The sequence below is a fragment of the Lethenteron reissneri genome, chromosome 60 (genome assembly GCF_015708825.2).
Source record: "Lethenteron reissneri isolate LAM-NWPU_2019-01 chromosome 60, ASM1570882v1, whole genome shotgun sequence".
Lineage (NCBI taxonomy): Eukaryota > Metazoa > Chordata > Hyperoartia > Petromyzontiformes > Petromyzontidae > Lethenteron > Lethenteron reissneri.
This window is the reverse complement of record NC_083838.1, coordinates 4,318,667-4,344,560: the sequence shown is the minus strand read 5'-3', so window position 1 is coordinate 4,344,560 and position 25,894 is coordinate 4,318,667. Positions and strand designations below refer to the sequence as shown.

Here is a 25,894-nt window from a genome sequence, read left to right as displayed (position 1 = left end):
TTTCTAGACTAGGCTTTTACCCCCAAGGCTCCTTTCCAAAGGGCAGTCTTCAATATCCATCTTGTCCCCTCATGTCTCGTATGTCTCTAGGCCCCCCTGTGTCTCCCCATGTCCTCCCGTGTCTCCGTTTTCCTCCGTGTCCTCCCCATGTTTCCCCGTGTCAGCCGGTGTTCCTCCATGTATCCTCCAACTTTCCACCATAACTCCACAGGTCCCTCCATGTCTCTTATGTCTCCCCTTGTCTCTCGGTGTCTTCTGGTATCTCTTCATGTCTCTGGGCGTCTCTGTGTCTCTCCCCATGCCCCTGCTGCGTGTCATGTGTCTCTCCGTTTCTCCCCGTGGCCCCCCCACCTTGCTGGCGTCGCGCTTGGTTCCCGCCGCGGCGATGGACGCGAAGTACTGGATGACACGTTTCGTGTTCACCGTTTTCCCCGCGCCGGACTCGCCACTGTCCATCACAGAGACGGACACAGGGAGATGGACACAGACGGTCAGTGACGCACTCAGACGCGCAAGCAGGCAGACCGACAGAAAAACAAAATGGCAATCGGACACGTTAAGCAGAGACATGCAGACAGACATTCATCACATCCCCATACTTGTCAGCATCTCGAAGCATGCCCTTTGTGCTGTATTCAAACTCACGTGATAAGGATGGACTGATTTTCTCTGTCTGCGAAATGTAAATCAGAGATATATAGACAGTCAGTAAGGCAGATATGCAGCTAGTAAGGCAGGTATGCAGACAGGAAGGCAAACGGTGTTTGTGTACAAGTATGTGTAGAGTATGTGTAAACGGGCGCGGCACGGGCTAGAGAAGAAATTGATTGATGTGGTACAGGAGGACGTGGAGCCGAGTGGACTTGCCGATGCCTGGTACCAGCGGTGTCAAGATCGGCCTCTGTGAAGGAGGCTCGTGAAGGACGCTACTGGGCAGTTGGAGGCAGTCGCCCTCCAACAACAACGGAGGGCGGAGGAGTGACGCTCACAACAACGAGCGGAGCGCCGGGTGGCTAAAGCACAGCAAGTTAACACAGTAGGGGGCACAGGTGGTGCATCAGCCAGTCATCTCAGTCAGTCGACCCGTGGCACCTGGGTCTGCCATGTGACCTGCCAGCAGGCGTTCGACATTTCACGTGGCCTCAAGGTGCACATGGCCTGGCACAAGCGTCGTGGTGACGTCACTGCCACTTAGTGGCGAATGGCGGTTGTTGTTGTTGTACACGTACCCGTGAGCATGTACTGGTACGCGTTGTCGGAGATGGAGAAGATGTGTGGAGGGGCCTCTGCACGCTTCTTGCCCCGGTACGCGTTTACGCACTGCGAGCTGTACACGGGCAGCCACTTGTAGGGGTTCACCGTGACACAGAACAGCCCCGAGTACGTCTGTACACAACAATAACAACAGCCGTTCACCACTAAGTATCGGTGACCTCACCACGGCACTTGTGCACCTTGAGGCAATCACGTGAAGTGTCGAAGGCCCGCTGACAGGAGGGTCGTGTATGTACGTGCGTTGAACTTATTTTGCGCTGTACGTAGCCAACCGTGCTAATCGGAGGTGCGAAAGAGACCCAGGCGCCATGGGTTGACTGACTGAGATGACTGGCAGATGCACCAACTACACACACGCAACGATGACTAAGATCCGGCAAGTAGCCTGCGCAGGCCGTTTGGCCAAGTTCTATTAGCGAGCACCATGCAGATCCGCATCGCTAACTTGCTACTTACCTCTTCTCAGCAGCTGAATTAATTTTGCAGAAGCGATGGCTTCATTTCTTAACGGAGTGGAGTGTTGAAATATTCAATGAGTACCCTAGTCTCCCGATTATGATGCACTGTTTAGGTGAATGCGCCTCTTATTTTAAAGCAAATGTCTGGTGGATGATCGTCTTATCGCTCATCCGGGAGGCGTGGCCGTGTTTCTATGTGAGACCAGAATTGTGTAACTTTCTTGACACCAGCCTTGCTGTGTGTGCGGGTTTTACTTTCCGGTGCCTCTGCTAGTACGAACGATACGGCCAATATCGAGGCACTCACGTAGATCATCCATGCCGCGTAACGCTCTTTGAGGTTGAACAGCACGGACGGCTCGTTGAGGAAGGTCAGCATGGCCATGTCCTCGATCTTGTCGAACTTGGGCGGATTCATTTGCATCACGTCTGCGTCTTTCACGGTGACCGTCTGCGCGCGCACAAATCAGAGACGGGGCAAGCGAATGCTTTGCGTGTCCACGAGCGGTGTGAGCGGACATCCGCTGGTGTGTGTGCAGCGCGTTGTGCAGAGCTCACTTGGCCCTCCTCCGTCTCCACGGTGTACTTGCCGCCCTCCACGCTCTGCACGAGGGCCTTTACGAACTCGACCTTGGGGTGAGGGACGTAGACGTTCTTCTTCATGTCGAAGGGCCGCGTCTGTGCCTCCAGACGCTCCTTATCCGACTTACGCAGGAAGGGCGCCGCCTCTCCGAACTCCGACAGGTCAGCCATCTTTTAGAATGTGCAGAATCATACACGGCAGCGTTGTCAGCATCGTAAGCATCGCTGTTATCAATATCGTCAGCAGAAGCAATCATAGTGATACTCAAAACTGAGCATAATTGCAAGCAACGTAAATATCAACAGCAGCTTCATGAGCATCAGCAGAAGCACCATCATACATAGCAGCAGCAGAAGCATCATACATAGCAGAAGCATCATCATATTAAGCAGCAGCATCATCATACATATCAGCAGAAGCAGCATCATACACAGCAGTATAATCATACAGCAGCAATGGCATCATCAGCGTCATCGGTATAAGCAGCATCAGTATCACAAACATCATCATCACTAGCAGCACCAAAATCATCTATATGTTGCATCGAGATATTTAGCCTTTATGTGTATGTACTACTTTGAACAAACTGTGTACACATACTTAATTTTCAAGCTACGTGTACAAATTTGGTATTGATGGAAAGCCCGCCGTCTGTAGATGTGCAAGCAAAACACGTTTTCTTCACGACCCTGCCGAGTTATCGGGTGTGAAAAAAAAAGACGCTCATGGGAATATAAAATTCAAACCCCCGTAACGCTAAATTGTTACGACAAAATGTAATGCTCTGCTGGCAGCAAGGATCAAGCATTAGCCTAGCAACAGGTATCCCTAGTAACAGCTGGTCCTGCAGGAAGTCATGGGAGAGCAAGCATCAGGGAGCCCGGTGATTGAATGAGGTAAGAATGAGAATTGAAGAATGAGACAAATTTAATCTCAAAAGCTTTTGTCAAATTCCGTTACAATTCTGATTTTATGTGCTGTGAAATTCAACACCCTTCATCTAAAGTGCTTATGTACGGTGCCAAGGTTTTTGCTGCTGTTCGCTAGAACAGCGCACGGTGAAACTGAAAATGAGGGACGAATGAGAGGATTGAGGGAGTGAATGGACGAGTGAAATGAGTTACTGAATGGGAAGGAATTTAGAGAATGAATTGGGGGGGCACGTGTGAAAAGATTAGGAAAGAATGCATAGATGAGAAAGTGAGTGAGAAAATGAGGGCTAAATGAGTTTATGAAAGGAATGATATGACTGAGAGAGTGAATGAATTAGTGGAATGACTTATTGAATAATGTGAGAATGAATGAGATAAATGAATGAGGTAGGAATGACTGATTTGGTGAGATGAATGCGAGGATTTAAGTGAATGTTTGGAATTAGTGACTGAGAAATGAACGAGTGAATGAGGGATAAGTGAGTGATTGAGGGTGAACTATGGTCACACGTGACGGTGCGGTTTGGTGGAGTGGTGTTGTTTGCAATGACGTTAAGTGGAGTAATGAAATGGTGTAGTAGTGGACTTAAGTGGTGCAGTGATGTGGTGTAAGGGTGTAGTGTAGGGGTGTGCAGTGTAATGCAGTGGTGCAATGCATTAATGTAGTGGCGTGGTGTAGTACAGTGGTGCAGTGCAATGGTGTAGCAGAGCGCAGTTTTGTGTAGTTCTATTTGTGGGTGTAGTTTACTGGTGTGGTGTCCTTCCGAGGTACTGTGTTGAGTGGGTGTTGTGCTGCGTGGTGGTGTAGTGTGTGCTGTAATGGTGTGGGTGGGTATTGTGTAGGTGTCGGTGAGTGTTTCTTCCAGTTGGTCTGTCGAGGTTGTGTGTTGAACGATGTGGCCGGCGTCAAGATGTGTGGTGGGTTCGATGTCTGCGCGGAGTTCCAACAGACTGGTGTGGTGAGAGTAGTATTTAGTGTCTCCTGAGTGGTTGAGGTGCCAGGTGTGTCTGCTGAGGGTCAGGTGGACGACTGGTAAGTGGTGATGTTGTGGGATTGGGGGAAGGTCTGTCTGGTGAGGGTCAGGTGGTGATTTGTGGGATTGGGGAAGGTCTGTCTGGTGAGGGTCAGGTGGTGATGTGGGATTGGGGAAGGTCTGTCTGGTGAGGGTCAGGTGGTGATTTCGTGGGATTGGGGAAGGTCTGTCTGGTGAGGGTCAGGTGGTGATTTCGTGGGATTGGGGAAGGTCTGTCTGGTGAGGGTCAGGTGGTGATTTTTGTGGGATTGGGGGAAGGTGTGTCTGGTGAGGGTCAGGTGGACGACTGGTAAGTGGTGATGTTGTGGGATTGGGGAAGGTGTGTCTGGTGAGGGTCAGGGGTCAGGTGAGTGTGGTGGGTGACCGGCGTTGATACCCACTGAGTGGTATCTAGTGGCAGTGGCAGGTGAGTATGTCACATGTCTGGTGAATATTGAGAGTGGCTCACAGAGGAAGGGCAGAGCCATTGGTGGAGACATTACTAGGGAGGGGGGGATAGTTGTGAGAAGGGGATTGAGCCGATGGGAAAGATAACCCCGCTTGTAGGACGGGCTACCCTCTTGTCATCATGATAAGCAGGATCATCAGCAAAATTATCATCAGAATCATGAGCAGAACCAGCATCATCATGATGAGCATCAGTATCATTAAAAGCATCAACAGCATCAATTTTAGATTTGAAGTTTTCGTGACTGTAGGGATCCATACTTTTTGGTTCTTTCGGTAAATTCACGTAGGTATAAAATAAAATAAACTAAATTTTAAAAAAATCACAATTTATTTTATTTTATATCTACGTGACTGTACCGAAAGAACCAAAGAGTATCAGCATCATCATCAGTATGCATGTTGGACGTCTTTCGCACCACGCTAATCAGAGGTGCGGGGTAAGGACAACAAACTCAACGCAAAAGGCCGCTCTAAAGAATATCTGAACCGATCCTCAGAATCAGAATCGTTATTTATCCTGGCGAAATCCGATGAGCCATGAAGCTCTTGTTTCCACAGGTGTCTGGTGCTCTTTCCCCACCACTTCACCAACTCGCACTAGGCCAGCGTGTTGAAATACGAGTCAAACAACACCTATGATTGATACGGCGTGGATTTACAAAGTGCTATAAATGTTTAAGTTATGTACGGTACAAAGCAGCGTCGGTGTCATCAGCAGCATCAGAACAGAAATAGCATCAACCTCTTAACCATCAACAGCAACCACAACAGACTCATCATCAACAGCGTCATCAGTACCGTCTCCCACAGCAGCAATAGCAGCAGCACTAATTTCATCATCAGTCAAACTGATGACTGATCCTACTGTCGGTAGACTGGAAATAACAGCTGTTATCAACAGCAGCGGAGTCAATATCAGCATCAGAGCAACAGTGGAGCAAAAACCGCAGCAGTTAACATCAGTGGCGTCAATATCATCATCATCATCAGCATGTCTGTGATCATGAGTTATGATGATGATTGTGACGCTGGCCGTTCTTACCTTCCTCTTTGGTGATGAGGTCACAGGTGATGTGCAGCGGAGGGGCACGTGGCCAGAACAGCCTGCGCAGACAACGCATCATCATCATCATCGTGTGAGCCATGCTCGATTCACGACTGGATGAATGTCTCCCGAAAGCTCGTCGTCATCGCTCAACGTTACGTGATGGTACACAAACGCGCGCGCGCATGTATACACATGAATATAACACATACATAATAAACATACACGTCAGGGAATGTTCCAAAATTTGGAATCATTCCAATAAATGCATCGAATAATTGGGCCTAAAAGCGTGACGCCGCTAAAATTGCGTCACTTTTTGTCACGAAAAAAGTGGCGTGACGTTGCATTGTATTGTATCGTGTCACTGGTGTTAGCGCTCAGACGATTTAAATTAGTACGCGGTGTAGACGATCCGAACATTTGAAAAAGTCCTCGAAAACGCGATTTAAAAAGTACATTTAAAAAAAAACTCGCCCTTATTTTACTTTAAATATATGGACACACGCACACACGCGTATTTACATAGAAAGATAGCTATGCCATGCTATTTAGTTATTTCTACCTACGTGACTTTACCGAAAGAACCAAAGAGTATGGATTCCTGCAGTCACGAAAGCTTCAAATCAATAACTATGCCACTTTGGCCAAGTTAACAAGTGCTGCAAGCAAGCAAGCACTCACCACCACCACACACCCGACCCCACTAACTTCTTCCCCATCACACGCACCGCACTCGACACCGATGTAGCCCGCACGCTCAGCCCAAACGCACTACGCTCACACACTCACCCCCTTACACACTCACCAAATACACCCTCACCAAATACACCTCCCCACACAATCAGGGGGCCGCCTAGAGGGGGGAGGGGGGAAGTGTGGCGGGGGGGGACAAAGGGGTGCAATTTGTCCCAACCCTCACACAAAATAGAGTCCCACAATGGGCCTGTTGATTTATTCGTCGATAATGAAATTGGGGGGGGGGCACATTGTATTGCCCCTGGCCCCTCGAAACCTCCGGGCGGCCGTGTACACTCAACCCATCCCACACTCTCGCCCACACACAACGACACAAACTCGCTCACTCTGATAGGTAGGCAGAACTGAGAATGCGTGATCCTCCCTGCGGCGCGGTTTTTAAGCAAAATACTCCCCCCCCCTCCCCGCTCAATGACCCTAATGCCCTCTCCTCCTCCTCCACCCCCCGTTTCCTCCTCCCAATGCCCCTCCCCCGTGTCCTCCTTCGAATGCCCTTTTCCTCGTGTCCTCTCAATAACCCTCCCCCCCTGTTCGCCTCCCAATGCCCCCTCCCCCCTGTCCCCCCATGCCCCTCCCCTGTGTCCTCCCATTGCCTGCATTGTTCTCCCAATGCTCTTCCAATGCCCTCTCGCGGCTCCTCAAATGCCCCCCACCCCCCCCCCCCCTACAATCTGCCCTCCCAATGTTCCCTCCCAATGCTTTCCTCCAAATGCTCTCCACTCAATGCCCCCTCCCTTCCTCAAATTGTCCTCAACCAATACAGCAAGAGATACCATCTGCACTGCCAAGCCCGCTGAATAGTCACTGGGCCAGAACAATGATTTGTACAACCTAAATATCATAACTTTACTCGTACCAATGTTGTTATACGGCTAATACGAGTGAATCGTTTGATAACTCACTCCATCTCGAGCGGTTGTCACATAATTTACTGTTATCGGTCGTGCCGATAATTATCAACCGCTACAGTCTTGCCACCTCAGGGGGTGGTTAACCAAGAAGTTAAACATCTGGTCTGGGCTCGTGGACTAAGAAGTCCCAGCAAACCCTTCTGATCTCGTGTGGAAAGACCCCTGATGGCAAAGAAGGACGATCAGCAATCGGTAGGTGGAAATGCTGGGTGGCCTGCGACGTCTTGAACAAGGAACTCCTCCAAGTTCCGACGCAGGAACGAGAGCCAGCTTCAGCCCGCATAGAAGCCAATGAATGGGCTGCACTCAATCGTGTGTTCGAACGATGCACAGCAGCTGCAGAATATGTCCTTCGCAAATGGGGAAATGAAAGATTAACACTATTGTATCGTCTTCTTGGTTCTTTCGGTAAAGTCACGTAGAAGGGAAATAATAAAATAATAATAAAAGCATAATATTTTATTATTAAATAAAACAATATTTTATTATGTTTTTTTTATTTCCCTTCTACGCGAAAAATGAAACATAATAAAAGATTATGTTTTATTTTTATTATTTTATTATTTCCCTTCTACGTGACTTTACCGAAAGAACCAAGAAGATGAATCCCTGCTGTCACGAAAGCTTTAAATCGAATATTGTAAGTGTGCAATCTGTTCATCACGTAACTAACTGACCATCTGCCCATCATACACAGGAGGCACGGACACTACACTTTGAGTTTATTGTTAGATAAGTAAATATTATAGGAACGCCCGATGCCCACCAACGAACTGATTACCAAAACTTGGGCACGCACAATGTCGTATCACTCTTCAGATGTCATGCAAAAGTAAATATGCGACACTCTCCAAATACCCCCTCCTCCATCCTCCCATCCCAATAACCCCTCCCACTGCCCTCCAAATGCCACCTCCCCTTGCCCCTGCTCCCAGTGTCATTGTTTTTTGTTGTCTCTATCGTTCTGTCGGCTGTGTGTGGGGGGGGGGGGTGTTGGGTGGGAGGTTCGGGGTAGAGAGTGTGGCTGGGTGGGGGTTAGGTATTCGTGGTGTGGGGGGGGGGTTGGACAGGAGTCATTCTGGGCAACGTGACTCATCTCCATTACAGCAGTGATCTTAACCTCTACTCCCAAAAGCGGAGGTCACGGGAGAGAGTGGAATGGTTGCAGGGATGGATGTAGGGAGAGAGGGAGGGAGTGAGGGCAGGACAGAAGGGAGAGATGGAGCGAGGGGAGGATGGACAGACTTTTTGACTTGATACAGCAGTCGTGCTGTGACGGTTCCACCTGAAGATGGAAGCTTGTGTTGCCTCCGAAACGTCGTGATTGTTATTTTACTTTTATTAATTTTAATTTTTTACCTACGTGACTTTACCGAAAAAACCCAGAATATGAATCCTTGCAGTCACGAAAGCTTCAAATCTAGAATTTAGAAACAACTTTTATTGCCGCCAGCAGTAAAAGCACTGGAGGCGATTTCGATGTGAAACACACAAAGTCACCAGCAAACAAATGAAGATTAACGCTACAAATCCACGCGCTGTGGCGCTAAATGCACCGCGCACAACACGGAAGAAAAGTCACGTGGTGGTGGTCATCGCGCACGCCACGGTGACGAGCGAGCGCTTCAGAAGGTGAACACCACGAGGGTGCCGTCCACGCTGGTACAGAGAGGGGCTTGTCCGGCTCCCCAGGCAGGGACGGTTAGATGATAGTAGTAAGGGAATGAGAGTGGGATGCATGGAGGGAGGGAGGGAGCGAAGGAGGGAATGAGGAATGGATTGAAGCAGAAAGGGATGGATGAAGGAAGGGAGAGGGAGGGGTGGGGGGGCAAGCGAGGTTCCACTGCCTTTTGTTGCCCTATGAGTTGACGAGCAGGGCTTTGTTTATCTGTGACACTTGGCACAGCCTTTCACATGTTAATACAATCATCCTGGTTTGGCGTCTGGCCTAGGTCTATATTTTATTAGGAGCCCACCCCTATCCCTCAATTCCTCACCCTCCCCCTCCACTGATCCTGTCTGCCCTCCTGGGAGAGAATGATTGGTTGTTAATTTTAAACAAGATTCATGATGTGAACAACTGAGCGAGGGGGAGGGGTCAAATGTATGTGTGGAAGAAGGGGAATGCATCAGTAATCTCACCCCAATCTATCATTCCTCCCTTATTTAATCATTTTTTGCTTGGCTTGTAATGATCAGTGTCGCCATTAGCAGCATCGCCGTTATCATTAGTGGTATCGTTCCTACTATCAGTATCAGCAGTAGCAGTCTTTGCCCGGCCAAAGCAATAATTTAACACTGAACACCTCTTCCTAGTACACACACCGCACAAGTTCTTTTATATCTGCGGTGAAGTACTCGGTCTCTACTTCACTGAGCTCCAGGACAGACTCCAGCATTGAGTTGCACCACATAACCAAACCCAGGCCCAAGGAACAACGTGAATTTATTTTAACACGTCGGCTATTTATGCGATATAACCCCCCAAAAACATGTATTATGGATAACGTTAATAATAATTTTTAAGATTTTGATTTAAAGCTCTCGTGACTGCAGGGATTCATATTCTTGGTTCTTTTGGTAAAGTCACGTAGAAGGGAAATAATAAAAAAATAAAAATATAAAACAATAAAATTCTCACGAAGTTTCGACTGCAACACAAACAATCATCATCAGGTGTGTTTTTCACAGCTGATGGTGATTGCTAGTGTTGCAGTCGAAACGTCGTGAGAATGTTATTGTTTCATATTTTTATTATTTTATTGTTTCCCTTCTACGTGACTTTACCGAAAGAACCACGAATATAATTTCTAAGATGATAATTAGTTTACTTATTGTAAAGGAGTCGGCATATTGCATCTAAATGTACGAAATCCGAGACCTAAAATTTACTCTAATTAGATATGTCCGTGCTTAACTCTGACTTTCTAAGGATTTCTGCAGCGGCTAATAAGAACTTCAATGAATCCTGATCATGACATTTTAATTGATGGATTTAACGTCTTCAGAAATAACAGGCTCACTCCATCAGTTGATATCCTGAAATACACTAACTCCAATTACAGCTGTTCAGTGGCTAAATAGACATCGCATACAAAGGATTTAGAATTAATAATAATAATCAAGGTCCAGCTGTCATGCAATGACTGTTTCCATTGAGCTGTCTGCTACCATCCTCCGCGGGCTCCTGTTACAGCTATCCAGGACATGTGTGATCTCTTACATTCTCTGCCTAAGAGGTGATTGTCACCCGCAATTTAAAGATAATTTGGATACTAAACCATACTCTTTGGTTCTTTCGGTAAAGTCACGTATATGAAAAAAAATGAAAATAACTTAATTAAATAATTGTATTATTTTTTATTATTATTTTAATTCTTCATCTACGTGACTTTACCGAAAGAACCAGTCACGAAAACTTCAAATCTAGAATCTTTTGGTAAAGTCACGTAGGTGAAAAAATACAAATAAATAAAATTAAATCACGACCTTTCGATTGCAATACAAGCAATCATCATCAGGTGTGACAACCGAAAGAACCAAAGAGTATGGATCCTTGCAGTCACGAAAACTTCAAATCTAGAATTGGATACTAAACCCTACCACACGCTTATTTAAACACTTGTATCATCATTTATTACAATACATTTATGAGCCCACATGCCCATCTATTTTTATGTCACCAGTTAAGGCCCTCTGAGCCATTTGGCTCTTTTTCATAAGCGACCTGGCCGCAAATGATCGCTCAAATAATTGGCTTATCGTGTGGAACTTTATAGCAGCCAAATAATCTAAACGCGTGTTTCTAAATGTGAAGGGAAAACCGGAGGGCCGGGAAACAAATCCATGCGACCACTTAGAGAACACGCAAACTCAAAATATACAGGCGTCAGGGTCGGGATAGAACCCACGACCTCCTGCACACCAGGCGAGGTAGTTAACATCTCCTAGCCACCGTGATGATGATGAGAGAGACACGCAAATTCCAAATATACAGCAGGCATCAGGGTCGGGATCGAAGCCACGACCTCCTGCACACCAGGCGAGGTAGTTAACATCTCCTAGCCACCGTGATGATGAGAGAGAGAGACACGCAAACTCCAAATATACAGCAGCAGGCGTCAGGGTCGGGATCGAAGCCACGACCTCCTGCACACCAGTTTCTGTTATGCAGGAGGTCGGTTGCATCAGATCAGCCAAAGTCAGAAAAAAAGACATCAATATAATATTACAAATAACATTCTAAATATTTGATCAACAATTGTATTGATGACATCCATTTCATTGATTGATGTTCAGTCCTCAGACAAAATGTATCTCACGTGGCACGGTGGCTTCGCGGTGGATGCCAGGCGGTATAATGTGGGACAGCACCGGGAGCCGCTCAGTTGGAGTTCAGTTGAGCGTCCCCGACGCCGTCCTCATGGTGGTGGTCACTCTACGACGACACCATGGGTCACCTCCGGTTAGCACGGTTGGCTACGTACCAGAAGTCGCAACCGGGTACCCGATACCCGTACCCTACCCGATACCCGGCTACCCGTACCCGGCCGGGTACCCGTTTGCGACCCTGGTGCGGCCGGGTACGGGTACGGGTAGGCCGTGAGTCACTGGTGAGTCACCGTTTGCCACTCATTTCCCAACGTCTTGTCTCTTCTCACAATTTAAGTTCCTAGAATCAACCCACCCGCGCCTGCAACATGGCTTCATCCCAGAGGTCGCAATCAGGTACGCGATACCCGTACCCTACTCGTACCCAGCCGGGTACGGGTAGGGTACGGGTACGGCTGGGTACGGGTACCCGTTTGCGACCCTGGTGCGGCCGGGTACGGGTAAGGAATCAAAACCCGTTTGCGACCTCTGCTACGTACGGTGCGAAAGAAGTTGAACGCACACACAGAGCAGTGTCCTGCAGCAGGGTGGACGAGAGCCACTGTTACTCTGCGGAGCATTCAAGCCGTGCTCCCCCACAACGTTCCAGCGAGTTTCAGGATCAGGCTCACCCTGGTGTTTACTTCTTGGCCGGTGTTGGTGAGATCAGGGTGATCGGTGAGAGGTCATATGCAGGGTGGCACCAAAGGTATTCTGGGTGGAGTTCGTGGCTAAGGCGCCTCTTGTGAAAGGAAACTACTTTCTTACATCATTGGACCTTCTTTGCCAGTACCAAAATATAATTATAGGGGTTTTCCCCTTTTTTCTGGCAACAAAACTTAAACCTTTTTTTTACAAGGATTCATGTCTACATTAACCACAATACTTGCAGTCAAAATGCGAACAAAAACACAGTATGCTAATATATGCATTGTCCTTGAAACTGATTGGTCCACACCAGAGACGGCTTTCTTTAGAGCCTAGTCTCAATTGGTGCTAGACCAGAGGATGCCAAAAGGCAAACAGCTCAAAGATAATGTCCATTATTCTGACAGTGCATTATCTTTGAGCTGTACGCCTTTTGGCGTCCTCTGGTCTAGCATCAATTGAGACGAGGCTCTAAAGAAAGACGTCTCTGGTGTGGACCAATCAGTTTTAAGGACAATGCATAGATTATCAGAGTGTGTTTTTGTTTGCATTTTGACTGCAAGTATTGTGGTTAATGTAGACATGAATCCTTGTAAAAAAAATTTCAATTTTGTTGCCAGAAAAAAGGGGAAAAGCCTATTATTATAACTACTTTCTTGTTGGCCACGTTCAAATTCAATGCCGACGTAACTTTCTTCTCTGGATTAGGGTGAAGGCACCAGGTCCGGAAATAATGTTCCAGCAGTTCCCCAGTCGCGAGCATCCTATTTGCTTCCGCGAGCGTTGATGTTTGCGTCAGCAGTGCTCCGTCCATAATTTTTTGGGTTAGATTGCGTAAATATGAATGTCGTTAAATCCCCCCACCATCCGACACAGCCAATTAGTAAGGTTTGTCACGTGAACAAAACATGCCAATTAGTTACTAGTTCAGCGCACCGTTGTGTCGGAGAGTAAACACACAAACATTTAACAATTCGAGTACCGTGAAGTTTTGCCGGTAATTATAACAACCGAGCATCATCAGGCAACAGCCAGAACTGTGGAGAGATTCTGTCTTGGTCTTAAATGGAGGGGTAAATGTGATGTCATAACTTGTGAGCCAATCGGGTGCGAAGACCAGAGAGGAGGAAGGTTATTGTATGTCGTCGCCAAAGACGAACCTCCGAGATTTGGTGCAGGACACGTCTGCCGTGTAGACGTTGACAAGGGCCGGTGTGAGCACCGAATGTTGGTGGCAGCCAGCCCGTTGTTGAGTATCCGCGTTAAGCTGTTCTTGTCACCTAGATAGATGCAGAACATGCGATCGCTTTGTTGGGATGTCTCATGGCATTGGGTGGTTTTTGCCAGCAATTGTTCGTTTTCCTGGGACCAGTCGGTCTACAACCCGATTGTTGATTGATAGTTTAGCATTCAGTGGGTCACTCAAGTCACTCGCTCGCTGGCATTCAGTCAGAAACGGAAGCTCAAGCCAAATCCCCACAAAGCAACGGCCACTAACCTCCTTCACCATCGCTTGAAGTCACGCAAACCATTATGGACCCATGCGCTAAACCGCCAACAATGCCAGTTAACCCCCGACGAAGCTTGGAAAGCTGAATGGAGTTCAAAAGAACCCACTAAACAAACTCCTTGTGAAAGATTCTAGATTTGAAGCTTTCGTGACTGCAAGGATTCATACTCTTTGTTTTTTTCCGGTAAAGTCGCGTAGGTTAAAAAAATCACACTTAAGCGGTTTGTGCTTTCGCTACGTTGTCCCCACCTGAAGAAGGACGCTTGTGTTGCGCCGGAAACGTCGTGATTTAATTTAGTTTTCATTTATTTTATTAAATTTTTACCTACATGACTTTACCGAAAAAACCAAAGAGTATGAATCCTTGTGAAAGACCCAAACGCAGAAGATCCCTCGTTTTGATCTTCCGCAAAGCTCACGATCCACCCCAAACCACATCCACACAAACTGTGGCAGATGTACAAATGGACAATTTAAAAACTCTCGGAGTGTGCGAGTGTGGTCATCCAGAACAGACCGTACAACGTATAACAACGCAATGCCCGATCCAGAAATACGTAGGAGACATCAGTGACACACTCCGCTGCTGACACGGTTGTCTGCGCCTTAACCACCTGAATGTGAAACTGGAGTCATTGCTCTACATCTACATCAGCAGCCGTACGGCAAGAAGAAGAATAAAGTCACCTCCTTGTCCCTCTTCTGTCGCTACTGCCATGGTTACTGTGCTCACGAACTTCACTCGTTGACTACTCTGCCCACGTTGAGGACCGTTTCACGTCGCCCGTCCCGTGATCAACCCCCACAGTGCAGATTACAGCGAGCCCCGGATTAAGGTTGGGAAAAGCCTAAGGTTGATAGGAGGGAAGTGCCTACGTATGTGTAGTGACAATAGAACCTACATGCTGTGTGAGTGGACTAGTGGCCATGGGAGGTAATGACAGGGGAGTCAGCTGTGAGTGCGAAGCGACTGGTGGCCACGGGAGGTAATGACAGGGGAGTCAGCTGTGAGTGCAAAGGGACTGGTGGCCACGGGAGGTAATGACAGGGGAGTCAGTTGTGAGTGCGAAGGGACTGGTGGCCACGGGAGGTAATTACAGGGGAGTCAGTTGTGAGTGTGAAGGGACTGGTGGCCACGGGAGGTAACGACAGGGGTATCAGTTGTGAGTGTGAAGGGACTGGTGGCCATGGGAGGTAATGACAGGGGAGTCAGTTGTGAGTGCGAAGGGACTGGTGGCTACGGGAGGTAATGACAGGGGAGTCAGTTGTGAGAGTGAAGGGACTGGTGGCTACGGGAGGTAATGACAGGGGAGTCAGCTGTGAGTGTGAAGGGACTGGTGGCCACGGGAGGTAATGACAGGGAAGTCAGTTGTGAGAGTGAAGGGACTGGTGGCTACGGGAGGTAATGACAGGGGAGTCAGTTGGGAGTGCGAAGGGACTGGTGGCCACGGGAGGTAATGACAGGGGAGTCAGCTTTGAGTGTGAAGGGACTGGTGGCTATGGGAGGTAATGACAGGGGCATCAGTTGTGAGTGTGAAGGGACTGGTGGCCACGGGAGGAAATTCCAGGGGCATCAGTTGTGAGTGTGAAGGGACTGGTGGCCATGGGAGGTAATGACAGGGGTATCAGTTGTGAGTGTGAAGAGACTGGTGGCCATGGGAGGTAATGACAGGGGAGTCAGTTGGGAGTGCGAAAGGACTGGTGGCCACGGGAGGTAATGACAGGGGAGTCAGCTGTGAGTGTGAAGGGACTGGTGGCCACGGGAGGTAATGACAGGGGAGTCAGTTGTGAGAGTGAAGGAACTGGTGGCTATGGGAGGTAATGACAGGGGTATCAGCTGTGAGTGTGAAGGGACCGGTGGCTACGGGAATGTTCGAGAAGGTGGCGTGGTCATGTGACGGAAGAGGACGGTGGAGTCTGCCGGTGGAGCGAGCATCCAGAGTCAGCGAGAATGATCGAGAAGGGGGGCGTGGCCTCGTGTTGGTATATAAGGGGGAGACGCACGGGAGACTCAGGGCTGTTGCAGTGGAGGTCTCCGCCATCTCAAGAGAAGTGCATCACGTCGTCATTACATATGTATTACATACTTCAAACTTTACATGAAGTCATGAAATATATGTATTTAATTACCGATGGAAAAATGAACAAATGTATTCCACTCCAGATAACATTCATCAAACGTTAAATAACTCGCAACACTCCATTCATTCAAACGTGTTTTGTTCCTATATTCAGCTGCGGCGGAGTCCCGATCGATGTCATCGTAATTCAAAGACAAAATAAATGTCCACGTGGCATCTCTCACGTCGCTTAGCTGTTTACTTCAACAAGAAAACGAGGGGCCTAAAGGAGGGCCTCCCAAACATCGGGGGCCTAAGGGTTACTTCGGCCCTGGTCACAACGCTTCTCGTTCGTCTCCTCACGACCTCGCTCGAATCAAGGGACGCATTAACCCGTGTGTTACACGCTCAATAGTGCTGTTCGTTGCTGGCTGCTTGGCCTCTTGGGTCTTTGGGCCCCCCTGTGTTCAGTTACTGTACACATTTCTCTAGAAGGAGCTGCTAGGAACGTCGGGTTGCTCGGTCAATGGCCAGGGTCAACGGCGGCGTGGTGTATTCCGCAAATATGCCCGACTGAGGGCGGGCACAAGTTGGCGTGAGTAGGTTAAACGTTGAGTTTTATAAGGGCACCACGGGGTGACCAGCCCCTCCCCACCCAGCCCCACCCCCCACCCAGCTCCACCCCCACCCAGCCCCTCCCCACCCAGCCCCTCCCTCCCCACCCAGCCCATCCCTGCAGGACGGACGGACGGACACAATAATCCCCTGTGGGCTGGTGTAACCAGGAGGTTCCTACCAGTAAAACTATCATATCCCTGGGTGCATCATCATCATCATGTCTCTAGATGTACCATGTCTGGGTTCATCATATATCTGGGTGTGTATCATATATAGGGATGCAACATCATCTCTGGGTGCATTATCATGCCTCTGGGTGTATCATCATTGTAATCATCCCTGGATGTATCATCATCGTGTATCAGGATGTACCCATCATCATCATCTCTCTGGACGTATGTTCATCATGTATCAGGATGTATCATCATCATGTCTCTGTGTTCATCATCATGTCTAAGGGGGCATCATCATCATGTCTCTGGTCGCATCATCATACGCAAGTCTTCTTGCGCGTTCCTTACCATTACCATCCATGGCCATTACCCTTCGTGGGGCGATGTCATAAACAGGATCAGCGAGCGCGGCCCCTTGACAAGGCGATAATCCGCGTGCGCGCCTGCGTAAGAGCGGTCTTAATCGAGCCCCGCTCACCGCCACAGAGCTCGCTACGCACACGTCAAACTCCTTTCGCACCGCACGTAGCCCACCGTGCTCACGGGACCCGTGCGGGAGAAACACTCGCTCGAGCCGGACGTGGTCGTCTTCGTGGTGTTGTGCCGGGCACCGCCACATCCATTGAAGGAGACCCTTTTTGCCGCGTTATCTTCGCGCGCTCCTTTTGGAACGTTATCGGTCATTCCCGCATGCCTCGCCGTGCTAGCCTGTGTGTGTGTGCGTCTCTGTGAGGATATGCGTGTGTGCATTGCGGCGAGCGGTTGGGTTGGGTTGTGAGTATCAGCGCGCTGAGTTACGAACTTCAGCGGCCCGACGATTTATTTGAACCGGTCACGTGTCTCCACTCACGAGGTCACGTGTCTCCACTCACGAGGTCGACTTGGGCTCATTTACACTGGTCAACAAAAAAAATCATTTTTTCTGGCCTGGACTTTTGCAGCTGTTTTAGACTAATTTCAGAGTGCTGATTTCAAATCTGATCTCAGATTTGCTCTATCACATCTCATTTTTATGCTATCGGCATACCCCATTTTCATTGATTTTACCCGAAATTAACTCTGTCACTTATGATTGCAAGTTGTTGCGAGTCAGTGACTGCTTTAGTGTTAAAATATGGTGCTGTATTTTAGGATAGTGTGTTTATACTATCATTTTATGTAGATATCCACATTTATTTAATATTTTTCTTCTGCAATTCTTTATTGGAAATGCAATATTTGATATCTCAAAAACCTGATGTGACAAAAACTGATGGCAGATTTGGAATCGGCACCCCAAAATCACCTTAAAACCGTTGGAATACCTTATGCCAGAAAAAGTGTGTTGACCAGTGATATAACCTGGTGCGGTGTGTAAACTTCGCCACTCAGGAGACAAAGGCGGCCGGGCGTCGTATGTATGTTGAACTTCATTTGCACCGTACGGAGCCGATTGTGTTCATCGCAGGTGCGGTGCAGGCCACCCACCCCGTGGTGTGCTGCCCCGGCCTTAACAGGTGCTGATCGCGAGCGGCACTTGCCCCAACAGTCTGCGAAGACTACACTCGGTCCGTCTCTGCCTCGTCTTTGTCTTGCGTGCATGCCCCGTGCCGTCTCTGGGTGTTTGTGCATGTCGGGGGAGCGGTGGTGCAGCGGTTAGCGCTACGCTGAAGCTACGAACCCGGCGGACCCGAGTTCGATTCCCGCTCACGGCCACCAACGACACCAGTGACGATTATCTGAACCGGTCCTGGACCCTAGGTCGACTCAGCCTCAAATGAGTACCTGGTGCGATGTGTAACAAAAAAAAACATCGCCACTAGGGAGACAAAGGCGGCCGGGCGTGGTTGTTGCTAGCCACCCACCCCCTCGTGTGCCGTGCCGACCTTCAATAGGTGCTCGCTAACAGCACTTGCCCCTGTGGTCTGTTCGAGGCTACACGGGGGGATCTTGTCTTTGCGTAAATGTCGATGTGTGGCCGTGCGTGTCACCCTCAGTGTGTTTGTGTTGAGCTTCGTGTCTGCGTTCCGTTCATATTTTCCGAGCCGCAATTGTATTTCGTGGGTGTGGGGGTTGGTGGTGGTGGGGGGGTGTGTGATGGAGGGGGCGTGAGTGGAGCAATTGTTCTGTGGTGCGGGAGACGTGGGGCGAGCGAGAGCAGGTGGGTCGAGTCGTACTAATATTAATGTATGACTGCAACACGAGGCCACGTGGACTCCGTGCCAAATCGGCATGAGTGCTGGATTCCTGCAACCTCCCCCACACACACCACTCACCATCCCTCACCGCCAGCCACACACACACACCACTCACCATCTCTGCCCTTCCCCCCACACACACCACTCACCATCCCTCACCGCCAGCCACACACACACACCACTCACCATCTCTGCCCTTCCCCCCACACACACCACTCACCATCTCTGCCCTTCCCCCCACACACACCACTCACCATCCCTCACCGCCAGCCACACACACCACTCACCATCTCTGCCCTTCCCCCCACACACACCACTCACCATCCCTCACCGCCAGCCACACACACACACCACTCACCATCTCTGCCCTTCCCCCCACACACACCACTCACCATCCCTCACCGCCAGCCACACACACACACCACTCACCATCTCTGCCCTTCCCCCCACACACACCACTCACCATCCCTCACCGCCAGCCACACACACCACTCACCATCTCTGCCCTTCCCCCCACACACACCACTCACCATCCCTCACCGCCAGCCACACACACACACCACTCACCATCTCTGCCCTTCCCCCCACACACACCACTCACCATCCCTCACCGCCAGCCACACACACACACCACTCACCATCTCTGCCCTTCCCCCCACACACACCACTCACCATCCCTCACCGCCAGCCACACACACACACCACTCACCATCTCTGCCCTTCCCCCCACACACACCACTCACCATCCCTCACCGCCAGCCACACACACACACCACTCACCATCTCTGCCCTTCCCCCCACACACACCACTCACCATCCCTCACCGCCAGCCACACACACACACCACTCACCATCTCTGCCCTTCCCCCCACACACACCACTCACCATCCCTCACCGCCAGCCACACACACACACCACTCACCATCTCTGCCCTTCCCCCCACACACACCACTCACCATCCCTCACCGCCAGCCACACACACCACTCACCATCTCTGCCCTTCCCCCTACACACACCACGCGCCATCCCTTACCGCTAGCCACACACACCACTCACCATCTCTGCCCTTCCCCCCACACACACCACTCACCATCCCTCACCGCCAGCCACACACACCACTCACCATCTCTGCCCTTCCCCCTACACACACCACTCACCATCCCTCACCGCCAGCCACACACACACACCACTCACCATCTCTGCCCTTCCCCCCACACACACCACTCACCATCCCTCACCGCCAGCCACACACACACACCACTCACCATCTCTGCCCTTCCCCCCACACACACCACTCACCATCCCTCACCGCCAGCCACACACACACACCACTCACCATCTCTGCCCTTCCCCCCACACACACCACTCACCATCCCTCACCGCCAGCCACACACACACACCACTCACCATCTCTGCCCTTCCCCCCACACACACCACTCACCATCCCTCACCGCCAGCCACACACACACACCACTCACCATCTCTGCCCTTCCCCCCACACACACCACTCACCATCCCTCACCGCCAGCCACACACACACACCACTCACCATCTCTGCCCTTCCCCCCACACACACCACTCACCATCCCTCACCGCCAGCCACACACACACACCACTCACCATCTCTGCCCTTCCCCCCACACACACCACTCACCATCCCTCACCGCCAGCCACACACACCACTCACCATCTCTGCCCTTCCCCCCACACACACCACTCACCATCCCTCACCGCTAGCCACACACACCACTCACCATCTCTGCCCTTCATCCACCGACACCACTCACCGCCACCCACACACCACTCACCATCTCTCACCGCCAGCCACACACACCACTCACCATCTCTGCCCTTCCTCCACTCACACCACTCACTGCTACCCACACACACCACCACCATCTCTCACCTCCACCCACACACACCACCACCATCTCTCACCTCTACCCACACACTCCACCAAAATCCCTCACTGCCACCCACACACACCACCACCATCTCTCACCTCCACCCACACACACCACCACCACCATCTCTCACCTCCACCCACACACACCACTCACCATCTCTCACCGCCAGCCACACACACCATTCACCATCTCTGCCCTTCCTCCACACACCACTCACCGCCACCCACACACACCACCACCATCTCTCACCTCCACCCACACACCACTCACCATCTCTGCCCTTCCCCCACACACACCACTCACCATCTTTCACCTCCACACACACCACCACCATCTCTCACCTCTACCCACACACTCCACCACCATCCCTATCGCCACCCACACACCCCACATCTCCCCCACACACGCGCCTCGCCATCCCATCACCTTCCCAGCCTCAACCGGCCTTTGCACCCCTCGCCTCTCCCCCCCCCACACCGCGCTCCCCACCCCTCCCCTCTCCCCACACGACCCCTCCCCTCTCCCCACCCCTCCCCTCTCCCCACCCCTCCCCTCTCCCCACCCCTCCCCTCTCCCCACCCCTCCCCTCTCCCCACACGACCCCTCACCTCTCCCCACCTCTCCCCACACGACCCCTCCCCTCTCCCCACCCCTCCCCTCTCCCCACACGACCCCTCACCTCTCCCCACCCCTCCCCTCTCCCCACCCCTCCCCTCTCCCCACACGACCCCTCACCTCTCCCCACCCCTCCCCTCTCCCCACCCCTCCCCTCTCCCCACACGACCCCTCCCCTCTCCCCACACGACCCCTCACCTCTCCCCACCCCTCCCCTCTCCCCACCCCTCCCCTCTCCCCACCCCTCCCCTCTCCCCACACGACCCCTCCCCTCTCCCCACCCCTCCCCTCTCCCCACCCCTCCCCTCTCCCCACCCCTCCCCTCTCCCCACCCCTCCCCTCTCCCCACACGACCCCTCACCTCTCCCCACCCCTCCCCTCTCCCCACCCCTCCCCTCTCCCCACACGACCCCTCCCCTCTCCCCACACGACCCCTCACCTCTCCCCACCCCTCCCCTCTCCCCACCCCTCCCCTCTCCCCACCCCTCCCCTCTCCCCACACGACCCCTCCCCTCCCCTCTCCCCACCCCTCCCCTCTCCCCACCCCTCCCCTCTCCCCACCCCTCCCCTCTCCCCACACGACCCCTCACCTCTCCCCACCCCTCCCCTCTCCCCACCCCTCCCCTCTCCCCACCCCTCCCCTCTCCCCACACGACCCCTCACCTCTCCCCACCCCTCCCCTCTCCCCACCCCTCCCCTCTCCCCACCCCTCCCCTCTCCCCACACGACCCCTCACCTCTCCCCACCCCTCCCCTCTCCCCACACGACCCCTCCCCTCTCCCCACCCCTCCCCTCTCCCCACACGACCCCTCCCCTCTCCCCACACGACCCCTCACCTCTCCCCACCCCTCCCCTCTCCCCACCCCTCACCTCTCCCCACCCCTCCCCTCTCCCCACACGACCCCTCACCTCTCCCCACCCCTCCCCTCTCCCCACCCCTCCCCTCTCCCCACCCCTCCCCTCTCCCCACACGACCCCTCACCTCTCCCCACCCCTCCCCTCTCCCCACCCCTCCCCTCTCCCCACACGACCCCTCCCCTCTCCCCACCCCTCCCCTCTCCCCACCCCTCCCCTCTCCCCACCCCTCCCCTCTCCCCGACTCTCCGCTCACCCCGATGCTCCCCCCCGCAACTTCTCTCCCCCGCCTCCCCCTCCCTCCCTCGCCCCACCCCCCCAGTGGAAACATGTGTATACGATTAGAATTAAATATATATAACGTGCCCTTCTCCATTGTATCGGCCAATTCCCGTTAAAGGACAGAGCGAGTGGCGACAGTGGCGAGGAACGCGAGTTCTTGACCCTCTCCCCACAGGACCCCTTTTATCCCGATCCTGACCCCCCCCTCCCCGTCCCTATGACCCCCCCGCCCCCCCCCAAGGACAGAATGTGTGTTTGAAATATCATCCGCTCGACACTCGATCCGTCCAGCCCATCGTGACACACAGAGACTCATAGCGACACACAGAGACTCATAGCGACACACAGAGACCCATAGAGATACACAGAGACTCATAGCGACACACAGAGACCCATAGAGATACACAGAGACTCATAGCGACACACAGAGACCCATAGATATACACAGAGACTCATAGCGACACACAGATACCCATAGAGATACACAGAGACTCATAGCGACACACAGAGACCCATAGAGATACACAGAGACTCATAGCGACACACAGATACCCATAGAGATACACAGAGACTCATAGCGACACACAGAGACCCATAGAGACACACAGAGACTCATAGCGACACACAGAGACCCATAGAGATACACAGAGACTCATAGCGACACACAGAGACCCATAGAGATACACAGAGACTCATAGCGACACACAGATACCCATAGAGACACACAGAGAATCGTAGAGACACACAGAGACTCGTAGAGACACACAGAGACTCGTAGAGACACACAGAGATTCATAGAGATACACAGAGACCCATAGAGATACACAGAGACTCATAGCGACACACAGAGACTCATAGAGATACACAGAGACTCATAGCGACACACAGAGACTCATAGCGACACACAGAGACTCATAGAGATACACAGAGACTCATAGCGACACATAGACCCCAAAATAACTTTATAGCTCATCGGATTCCTCCAGTATGCATACCTGTCAACCCCTTGTCAGTGCCCTACCTTAGTACAGATCAATTCAGACCTTGCTGGTCACCCCGTGCCGCTTATAAATCTCAACGTTCATCCTACAAAGTCCCATCACAAGGGAGAGAAACTCCAACAAATAGACACACATGTATTTGTTGCCCGTATTGGCACGGCTGTTACGCCGTATGAACCTGAACGTTCGATTTCCCTGTACAACAATCCGGGGGCTAAACCGTGATGGGTTGACAGCTCTGAGTCTAAATACAACGTCTTGATTCTGACCAGCACTGCTGGCAGGCGGGTGGGGGTGGGGGGGACGATGGGGGCGATAGAGACTGGGCCGGAGTGAGTTAGGGGCCACCACACCACCACACCATCACACCACCACACCATCACACCACCACACCACCACACCATCACACCATCACACCACCACACCATCACACCATCACACCACCACACCACCACACCATCACACCACCATACCATCACACCACCACACCATCACACCACCACACCACCACACCATCACACCACCACACCACCACACCACCACCACAACACCACAACAGTCTGGTGAAGAAGGCGATCTGGCAGGGGTGGGGTTGAGTGGCAGGTGGGGTGGGGTGAGGGGTGGATGGTGGGGAGTGTGGTGGGGGGGTGTGATGGGGGGGTGTGGTGGGGGGGTGTGGTGGTGGGGGGGTGGTGGTGGGGGGGGTGTGATGGTGGGGGGGGTCTTTATCACCCCCCACCTCAACCCCAGTCTCGACCTCCTCTCGACCCCCACCACGTGGTATTCCACAGGCGGATTATCGCCGCCGATAACGAATCAGTCGCCGTCAGCGAGCAGAAGCTGTCGGGGACACGGACCCCCCCCACCCCCCGTGACCCCCCCCCCCCCGTGACCCCCCCCCCCCGTGACCCTGCTGGAGCGACGTGGAGTGGAGAGGGGGCTCCATTCCGTATGGGGAGCCTCTCTCCATCCACCACCACCAACATCATCCCCTCACCTCGTATCATCGAATAGACTCGGGCGCGAATGAATGGATGACGTGAAGGAGAGATGTGAAACCAGTGAGTGTGCGTGTGTGTTAAGGGAAGGACAACAAACTAGACACGCAAATCAGTTGTAAAGAAACGAGTTCGTCAATCTCGATTCTAGATGATGATGATGGTGATTTAAAAGTGCCACAGCTCCTAAGGAGGAGAGAGCGTTCCAGACGGCCGCAGAAGCCGCACGTCTGGGAGCGCCGTGCGACGACGACGATGATGACGACGACGATGATGATGACGATGATGACGACGACGATGATGATGACGATGATGACGACGACGATGATGATGACGATGATGACGACGATGACAACGATGACGATGATGATGACGATGATGACGACGATGACGACGATGATAATGATGACGATGATGATGACGATGCTGATGACGATGATGACGACGATGACGATGATAATGATGACGATGATGATGACGATGCTGATGACGATGATGACGACGATGACGACGATGATAATGATGACGATGCTGATGACGATGATGACGACGATGCGGTGGCCGCCGTCTCTTGATCTGCGGTGCGGTTCGTGAGCGAGGTCGTGGCCTAATGTGGTCGACCTGATCGTGATTCGATCGCTCCGTCACTCGTCTAAATAGGCAGTCACTGAATGAATCGTACACTCATTCATTCAGTCATTCAGCCATTCAGTCCGTTTGGAAAATAAAAATAAAACACAAGCACGCAATCGGCCATTCAGTGAGTTCAGTACTTTGCTAAACACGCAACGCAATTCGTCAATCACACGCTGAGTCCTTAAAATACAAAAATAGATATAATCGGCGACGTTTCGGACTATGACCCTTCTTCATAGCAGTTATGGACCACTATGAAGTGACAAGTGAGAGGACAGTGAGGGGGGGGGCAAGTGGGGGGAGGGGGAGGGGGGCGTTGAGCGGGAGACGAACATTCAGATGAAGTCAAAGAGTTGTTCACCCCCCCACTGCCCCCCCTCCCCACTAACCCCCTCCCCACTGCCCCCCCCCCACTGCCCCCCACACTAACCCCCTCGCCACTACACCCCCCCCACTGCTCCCCCCACTAACCCCCTCCCCACTACACCCCCCCCCACTGCCCCCCTCCCCACTACACCCCCCCCCCCCCGCTGTTAAGGGTCTTGCAGAGGGGACCTCGAGTGAGAGATTCCAACGTGACGCGCCTGAGAGCGTTC

At 51.8% G+C, this 25,894-nt stretch overlaps 1 protein-coding gene and 1 long non-coding RNA gene across 4 annotated transcripts in view; one reads left to right on the top strand and one right to left on the bottom strand.

The window, feature by feature from the left end:
- LOC133357871 (myosin-7-like) overlaps positions 1–6,896 on the bottom strand; it is a 48,711-nt gene extending 41,815 nt beyond the window's left edge. The window contains 7 exon segments of the mRNA XM_061576017.1: positions 352–448; positions 646–673; positions 1,230–1,386; positions 2,041–2,184; positions 2,292–2,486; positions 5,775–5,836; positions 6,863–6,896. Of these exon segments, the coding sequence (XP_061432001.1) occupies positions 352–448; positions 646–673; positions 1,230–1,386; positions 2,041–2,184; positions 2,292–2,486 (621 nt within the window). The 5' untranslated portion in view covers positions 5,775–5,836; positions 6,863–6,896.
- On the top strand, positions 363–25,894 carry LOC133358045 (uncharacterized). Of its 3 annotated transcripts, none has more exons than XR_009757015.1 (5): positions 363–490; positions 842–1,036; positions 2,285–2,477; positions 5,801–5,942; positions 25,837–25,894. It is a non-coding gene; the product is annotated as an uncharacterized LOC133358045 (long non-coding RNA). The 3 variants fall into 3 exon arrangements; XR_009757014.1 differs by lacking the exon at positions 25,837–25,894 and adding an exon at positions 7,300–10,029; XR_009757013.1 differs by lacking the exon at positions 25,837–25,894 and having other exon boundaries at positions 5,801–6,585.